Genomic DNA, 8,071 nt, shown 5'->3' on the forward strand with positions numbered 1-8,071 from the left:
GGGACCAAATTGTTAGTAAACGCGAAGACACGTGCGGGCCCAGGGTTCTGGCGCCGCGGGATTGGCGCGTGCGCACTGGGGACGCAGCCTACACGGAAGCGACTTCTGTGCGGAAGCGGCTACACTCGTGGTGTTGACGGTTGAAGCGGGCCATGCAGTCTGACGCCAAGATCCGCACTGAGTACGGAACAGATTCCAGTCCTCAGAGTCCCGGCTGTAGCCTCCGGCACTTTGCTTGTGAACAGAACCTGCTGTCGCGGCCGGATGGCTCTGCCTCGTTCCTGCAAGGTGAGAACTTAATCCAACTTGATACTGCCCGGGCCACGTTTATCCAGATCGTATTTGTTTTAGGGAGTAGCTATGGTATATCATCAAATATACACCTCTGATACTAGCCGGTTAATGTCCCTCCTGGACTCGGACAGAACTTATTGCCCAGGTGAATACTACGTACTAGCTACTCTAGGGTACCTCTCTCTCTCCCGCCTCCCCGCCCTCCCTTTCTCCCTAGAGACTTGAAGGGAAAAGATATCAGGAGAGAGGGGCAGACCTCCCATAGGCATGAATACTCCAGAATAGGAAAAATCTCACCAGAGTGAATAACCCCTTGATTAGATTCTTTCTCCATACATCCCAGAATGAGGCAAACCTGCCTGCTAGTATAAATCCCCTGTAGCCTGGCAGATCACCATTACAGGCATAGTTACTCCTGCCATGCAGACATTTCACCCAAGTACATACTTTTCAGATTGAGGGTGATGTCCACACCCTGAGTTGAAAAAGATTTTCCCTGCCCCTACCCCACCAATCAGGTAAATATCCCTTTGACTGGGATACACTTCTCTCATGTGAATAAATATTCCAGAGATTTGGGTAGATCTTACCATCCCCTTCCTCTAGCTAAATACCTTTCAGACTCCCTGACCCTGGAGATATTCCTCTGGAGATAGGCCCAATGATCACCCCCTTAGAGGCTTTTGTCCTCCCAGGGCACTACCTTCCCCTCACTTACAAACCTGCTCTTATTCATTGAACAGGTATGTATTTGTACTAAGTACCGTTCTAAGCACTGAGAATATAGCAATATATACATATATGTTTTTTAATCCCTGACCTAGCCCTGGCTGGTGTGGCTCAGTTGGTTAGGTGCCATCCTGTGCACTGAAGGCTTGCTGGTTCAATTCCTGGTCAAGGCACATGCCCCTGTTTAGACTCCATCCCCAAGCTGGGCGTGCAGGAGGCAGCAGAGCAATGTTCCGCTCTCACATCAATGTTTCTCCCCACTACCCCACCACCACCTTCCTCTCTCTCAAAAAAAATTAATAAAAAATATACTTTTTAAATTAGTAAAGAATCTTTAAAATAAATCCCTGCCTGGCCAGTGTGGTTCTGTGGTTGAACGTTGAACCATGAACCAAGAGATCACGGTTCGAATTTTGATCAGGGCATTTGCCCAAGTTGCAGGCTCTATCCCCAATAAGCAGTGTGCAGGAGGCAGCCAATTGGTGATGTTTCTCTCATTGATGTTTCTATCTGTCTATCCCTCTCCCTTCTTCTATAAACAAATAAATAAATCCCTGATCTAATGAAGTTTATACTCTAATCAAGAAGACTTACAGTAAATAAGTAAAATGCTACAGAGAAAAATACAGTAGGAAAGGGGAATAGGGTGTGCCAGGAAGGGTTGCAATTTTAATTTTTAAATCCTCACTCAAGGATATGTTTTTGTGTCTTCCTTTTTTTTTCTTTTCTTTTTTTTTTTTTTTTTTTTTTTTTTCATTGATCCTAGAGAGAGAATGAAACATCCATGTGAGAGAGAAACATCAATTGGTTGCCTCCCATGCATGCCCTGACTTGGGATAGAACCTGCAACCTGAGTATGTGCCCTGTCTGGGAATTGAACCCACAATCCTTCAATGCACAGGGCAATGTTCTAACTACTGAGAACATCAGCCAGGGCAAGGGTTGCAATCTTAAATAGGTCAGGAAAGGCCTCAATGAGATGGTAACATTTGAATAAAGACCTAAAGGTAAGGTAGCAAATCAGAAGAGTTTGGAAGCCACTGCTGTAGTCCAGTCTCTCCATTTTACAGATGGTATAACTGAGGTCCAGAGAAGTGATCAAAATCAGCCAAGGGAGCAGAGCCAGGAGGAGGTGGACAGAACTACAAGCCAGGCTTTCTATAGAATGGGTATGGACCAGAGAAAAGAAGCAAGACCTGGGAAATACCAGGTCTTGCTTCTCTTCTCTGATCCACACCCACTCTGGAAAATAGGCAGCATCCAGGACCCACACCCAGAGATTTATCCCTTTCTTAGGTTTCCTGACTACTGCAGTTTGGGGACGAGAGTCTGGGTGAGGGAGGAGAGGGGCTGGGTGAAGCTTTGAGAGCAGTCAGGACCAGCTGCAGTAAGAAGAAGGAAGGTTATCCCAGCCAGTGTAGCTCAGTGGTTGAGTATCGGCCTATGTCCCAACAGGTCACAGTTCTATTCCCAGTCAGGGCATATGCCCTGGTTACGGCTCGATCCCCAGTGTGGGGTGCACAGGAGGCAGCCAATCAATGATTCTCATCATTGATGTCTCTCTCTCTCTCTCCCTCTCCCTCTCTGAAATGAATAAAAATATATTTTTTTTTTAAAGGAAGGTGCTAAGAACTTCCTGTTAAAGTAAATAATATTACTAAAGCCTGTTGCATACTCAGCATGTACCAGGCAGTGTCATGGATTATCTAATCGCAATGCTGTGAAGGAGATACTGTTATTGTCCCTATTTTACAGGTGAGGAAGTGGAGGGAGGGAATGAAGCGAGTTCTCAAAGAATCACTGCCAACAAATGGTGGACCAGAGTGATGGGGGTAGGGGAGACCCTGGCCATCCGGCTCAGCGCCCACACTGTTCAAGGCCCCGAGGCAGGGCACCTGTGAGTGAGGCCTGCATGCTCTCTCCCCAGGAGATACCTCTGTCCTGGCAGGCGTGTACGGGCCAGCTGAGGTGAAGGTCAGCAAAGAGATCTTCAACAAGGCCACACTGGAAGTTATCCTGAGGCCGAAGATCGGGCTGCCTGGTAATTGGTCTCCAGATGTCCATTCCGTTGGGGCCTCCCGCCCAGCTCCTCTCTCACTGCTGTCCCCTCGTGTTCCCTCAGCCATTTCTGTCGCTTTCTCCAACTCTGCCTCTGAGTCTCTGTGTCTATGCTTCTGTCACTTTTCCCTTTCCCTGTCTCTGTTTCTCGGAGTCTTCCCTTCCTCTCCTCTTTCCTGGCTCCATCTCCTCTTCTTTCCATTAACTTGTTTTTCTGCCCTCTAACTCCTGTCTCCCTCACCTCTGCGGACTGAGCCCATTGGGATGGGCCTGGGCAGTGGCACAGGACATAGGAACTCTGGCTGCTGCAGGTGGCAGGGGTGGGGTGGGTAGCAGCCTGGCCCTGCCTCCTGCCCACTCAGAATCCTGTACCATCCATGTGGGGTCCTGCACCCACCCAGGCTGAGACCGCAGGTCCTTCCCAGAGGCCTGGGTGGAGCATATGGAGAAAGGAAGAGCCTGACCCCTCCCCACCCTGGTTTCCCCAGGTGTAGCAGAGAAGAGCCGGGAGCGGCTGATCAGGAACACGTGTGAAGCGGTGGTGCTGGGGGCGCTGCACCCCCGCACCTCCATCACCATCGTGCTGCAGGTCATCAGCGATGCTGGCTCTGTATCCTTTCTCCCAGGCTGCCTCCTCCAGGAAGTTCTCCAGAATCTCCCTAGTCTCCTCCCTTGCTTATGGACAGGAACTCCAAACACTTGACAGGAACCAACTTGTTGAAAAAGATTAGCAAACAGCTTGAGTGCTTACTGTGTGTCAAGCACTATTCTGAGGGCTTTACACACGTTAACCCGTTTAATCTGCACAACATAACTCACATAACTAGTGATTGGCAGAGCCAGGACTTGAACCCAAGCCATTTGGTTCCACAACCCAAGGCCTCTGACAGACGGAATTCTTATGTTCCTGTGTTTCAGGTGAGGAAACTAGGCCCAGAGAGGGGAAGTCACTTGTCCAAGGTCACACAGCTGAAGACAGCAGAGCACTCCTCCAAAGCCTGTGCCATTGACCTCCACTCTGACCCTGAGCTTATGTTTGAGACTCCGTGCTGGGAAAGCCCTGAGCAAGCAGAGTAGTTGGGCCAACAGCTCATCTTTGGGCGACAGGTTGAGGCTGAGGACCAGAAATGAGCATTTCATGGGCAGGAGGAAGGAAGAGCTGTTGTACCCCCATTTCTCAGGGGCAAACCGAAGCTCGGAGGGAGGTAATAGAGGGTCAGTGGCAGAGGTGGGATGGATTGATTCTAAAGCTGGACCCTTACCTGCTGTGGAGCAAAGTAGGGCCTGCTCTCTGGCTCAGCCTTGTGCTTGCCTTCCACCTCACCACAGCCACACCCCTCCCCCTGATGGTGGGCTCCCTGCCGGCGCGATAATGACTCCTCCCTCCGTGTCCTTGCCAGTCTGTCATGGTGGCAGCCGGCTGCCTGCCTGCCAGATTCCCAGGCTCCAGACCTGGCTCTGCCAGTACCTCCCAGGTGATCTGGAAGGTTTCTCCCGCCTCTGCACTCATTCCCTCCAGGTGCTTGGCACATGCCATTACATAACTGTTGAATATCATGATCCCTGATTGAGGTTCAGAAAGAGTAAGTCACTTGTCAAGGTCACAAAGTCAGTTCTGGAATCCAAGGCTACTTGATCCCAGAACCACTTGGAACTCTGCCATGCTGCCTTCCTGTGACCAGTTAGAGATGCAGCCACGGCACTGGCAGGGGGTGGAGGCAAGGACACACTCTGCTGGCCAGACCTGCAGTAGAAACTCTTAACCACTCCCTGTGGCACTCAGCTCATGGCCTGTTGCCTGAACGCCACCTGCATGGCATTGGTCGACGCAGGCGTGCCGATGCAAGCCCTCTTCTGTGGGGTCACCTGTGCCCTGGACTCTGACGGGACTCTCGTGCTGGACCCCACAGCCAAGCAAGAAAAGGTAGGTATGAAGGCCAGGGCTGTCATAGTGGTGGCTGGCTGCCTGCCATATTCCTGGGCTCCAGGCCTGGCTGCCAGGACCCTATCCCTCTCGTCCTCTAGGCCGTGCTTCTCTACAGCAGTTGGCTACCAGCCCAGTCCCAACTAGCAAGATGTGCTCTGCTCATCAGGGAAGTGCAAGAAACCCAACTCAAACTGCTTGAGCAAAAAGGGAATTTATTGGCATTCAGTGCCAAAGTCAGAAAGAGCAGAGATTGAGCCTGAGCCTCAAACGCCGTCAGGATTTCCTTCCTTCCTTAGTCCTGCTCCTTTCTGCATATCAGACCCATTCAGTGGCCAGCATCTCTCCTGAGGCTGCAGCTGGCCCCTTAAGCTCTGTGCTTACATCTTAAGAGGCTCAGAAGCAAAGGAGGAGGGAGCGTTCCTTGACGGTTCAAGTTCACAGTGTCCTGGGGCTGTGGTTACTTTGAGTTATTTGCCCAGTCACATCCAGTCAGAAAAGCAGAAACCACCTGGAGGATTTCCCACAGAGGGTTGAATGCAGGGAACTGGTTACAACAGTGTTGGAAGAAGGAAGGTCACCCAGAGATCAGGAGCCTACAGCCAACTTGCACTTAAGCTGATAAAGGCATCCCTGCAGGCAGGTCTAAGGCACAGACATCCTGGCTTTGCACTGGCTACAGAAGTCCAGAACCTGTCGCTACTGAGGCCGCTGCCACAGCCATAGCACCTGCCACTGTCAGAGTAAGCACCTGGATGCTGTCTCTCCTGCCAGTCTCGCACCAGAGGAGCAGGGAGGCAGTGGGTAAAGGCGTGCACTGTGACCACCCTACAGGGCAGGAGTACTGCTGGAAGCCTGTCAGGCTGTGTGGGTAGAATCGGGTGTAGACCCAGAGGAAAGGCAGGGAAGCCAGACTCCTTGCAAGAGTACCTGCCTGCAGGGAAGGCGAGTCCCTTCTTGGGATCAGCTGAGATTGTGTCTGAGGAGAGAGTCCAGGTCCCTCACCTTCTTTCCCTCGTCTCTAGGAGGCCCGGGCAGTCCTGACGTTTGCACTCGACAGTGTGGACCAGAAGCTGCTCATGTCCACCACCAAGGGGCTCTACTCCAATGCTGAGGTACCAGCATGCAGATGCCGTGAACCCTAGCTCTCCTCCTCACTCTCCCCTCCCCTCCCTCTCCACCTGTTGTCCCAACTCTGCCCTACACTCAGGGGTTCAAGGAAAACCCCTTCCTAGCATTCCTTCTATAAATAGAGTTTTAAACTTTGTAGCCACAGAAACATCTGTGAGAATTTTAAAGGGGAAGCCCAATTAATGAGACAGGAAAAGAGAAGAGGAGCTCAGGCTGAAATCAGGACGTGGGGGTACCTGAAGGGCCCCCCCCCTCCCCCCCCAGCTTCCAGTTCAGAGCTGTGCTCCCCTTCCCCATCTCAGGTCTGAAGAGTTTGGAAACTTGGGCCAGATGGCCTCTAAGAGCGTTTCCAATCTGGACTCCTGAGAATCTAGGGATATGTGGCAATACAGATTTGGGGTCCCAGATTCCATGGCTCTCAGCATTTTTCTGAGTCACAGGGCCTGTGGCTCTAAAATTCTAGGATCTCTCCAACTAAGTTTCCAGAGCTCTGGTCTCTTCCAGCTGTCAGAATGTCTGAGCTCTTTGATGTGAGGCCCTGGAGCTGCTGAAAGCTGGTCCCTGAACCTCTCACTTTCTCTTTTTTCCTTCGCTTCCCCTCTAAAAGGGCCTACAGTAAAGAAGAAGGAGATACCTGGCCACCCTCCCACCCCCGTGGGTAAAGGGGGAAGTGGTAGGTTTGTGGGCCCTAGAAATCAGATGGGCCAGTAGGTGCGGAGATGCCCCCCACATCCCTCACACTGACCAGTCTCTCCCCGCCCAGCTCCAGCAGTGCCTGGCTGCAGCCCAAGCTGCCTCACAGCACGTCTTCCGCTTCTACCGGGAATCGCTGCAGAGGCGTTACTCCAAGAGCTGAGGCAAGCCAGGGCAAGGCGCCCCACCCGCTGCCACCACCCACTACCTCAAGCACAAAATAAACCAGCAGCCCAGCCTTGCCTCTCTGTCCTTGTGTTCCTGGGGAGCTGTGGGCCTATAGCTGCAGGGCCCCTGTCCTGACCCCCTGAGGAGAGCACTTACCTGCAGCCCCCAAGGGTTGGGGGTTGGGGGACACAGACACCCCCACTGGGAAAACACTACTAGGATTGCACATTTATTAGATGAATTCATTTAGTCTAACATATCTACTGAGCGCCCACTTCTCAATAGTGAATGAGAAACCCAGGTGCAAGCAAATAAAATTGGTGTTGTCAGATGATGGTAAATGCTATGACCAAACAAAAGAGCAGAGAAGGGGCGGGGGGGGGGGGGGGGGGGCAAATTGAGTACATCAGTCAGGGACACCTTGGTAGAGGGGATCACTGAGGGAGCCAGGCAGCAGGCTCATAGACATGGGGGACAAGCCCCAGAAAGAGATCCATGGAAGTAGAGGTTCAGCAAGGCCGCCAGTGTGGCCAGAGCTGAGCACATGAGGACAGGAAAAGGAAAATAGTCAGGGAGAGAACATGGGCTAGGAGAGGGGCTGTCTCTGAGCCCAATAACCCAGCGGTGGGGCTGTTGTAGAGTCCACAATTTAAGATGAAAAGCTCAAGCCAGTGAGCTGCCAGCCATGGAGCATGGGTCCCACTCAGCCCCGCCCCAGACCTACATGTTCACACAAACCCAGAGAGGCCAGCACACTGTGGTTCTCAGTCTGCACAGAGATATGACAGGTCTGTTGGTTTTCAGGGCTGGTAGCACCCCCTAGGGGGCATTTGGAAATACACAGGGACCTGTAGTTGCCACTTGACTGCTCCTCCATGCTTTTATCTATTATAGTGGGCAGGAACCAAGAATATGTGAGCATCAACCAAGAATAACTCCCACAAGTGGGCCACCTAGTTGCCAGGTCCCGTTGGCTGCTTACGTTTGGGGGTTCCTGATGGGCTCTACTGCAGGCTTCATATGTTTGAACTAGCTCGCAGTTCCCGCCACTGCCCCTTAGTGTGGCGCCATGTT

The 8,071-nt window shown here is 52.0% G+C and overlaps 1 protein-coding gene across 2 annotated transcripts; it reads left to right on the forward strand.

Moving 5' to 3' along the window:
• Positions 1 to 152: 152 nt before the first annotated feature.
• EXOSC5 (exosome component 5) lies at positions 153 to 7,067 on the forward strand. Of its 2 annotated transcripts, XM_036408188.2 has the most exons (6): positions 153 to 288; positions 2,951 to 3,064; positions 3,570 to 3,691; positions 4,865 to 5,005; positions 6,031 to 6,120; positions 6,900 to 7,067. In XM_036408188.2, the coding sequence occupies exons 1-6, from the start codon at positions 153 to 155 to the stop codon at positions 6,990 to 6,992; spliced, it is 696 nt and encodes a 231-aa protein (XP_036264081.1). In that variant the 3' UTR covers positions 6,993 to 7,067. The 2 variants fall into 2 exon arrangements, with proteins under 2 accessions (XP_036264081.1, XP_036264082.1); XM_036408189.2 differs by lacking the exon at positions 6,031 to 6,120.
• Positions 7,068 to 8,071: the final 1,004 nt, after the last annotated feature.

This window comes from Pipistrellus kuhlii, unplaced genomic scaffold (genome assembly GCF_014108245.1).
Source record: "Pipistrellus kuhlii isolate mPipKuh1 unplaced genomic scaffold, mPipKuh1.p scaffold_m20_p_38, whole genome shotgun sequence".
Classification (NCBI taxonomy): domain Eukaryota; kingdom Metazoa; phylum Chordata; class Mammalia; order Chiroptera; family Vespertilionidae; genus Pipistrellus; species Pipistrellus kuhlii.

Coding starts and splice junctions, on each gene's coding strand:
- EXOSC5 (XM_036408188.2), top strand. CDS start 153: ATGCAGTCTGACGCCAAGATCCGCACTGAGTACGGAACAGATTCCAGT. Junction 289..2,950: donor CTCTGCCTCGTTCCTGCAAG/GTGAGAACTTAA, acceptor CTCTCTCCCCAG/GAGATACCTCTGTCCTGGCA. Junction 3,065..3,569: donor GCCGAAGATCGGGCTGCCTG/GTAATTGGTCTC, acceptor TGGTTTCCCCAG/GTGTAGCAGAGAAGAGCCGG.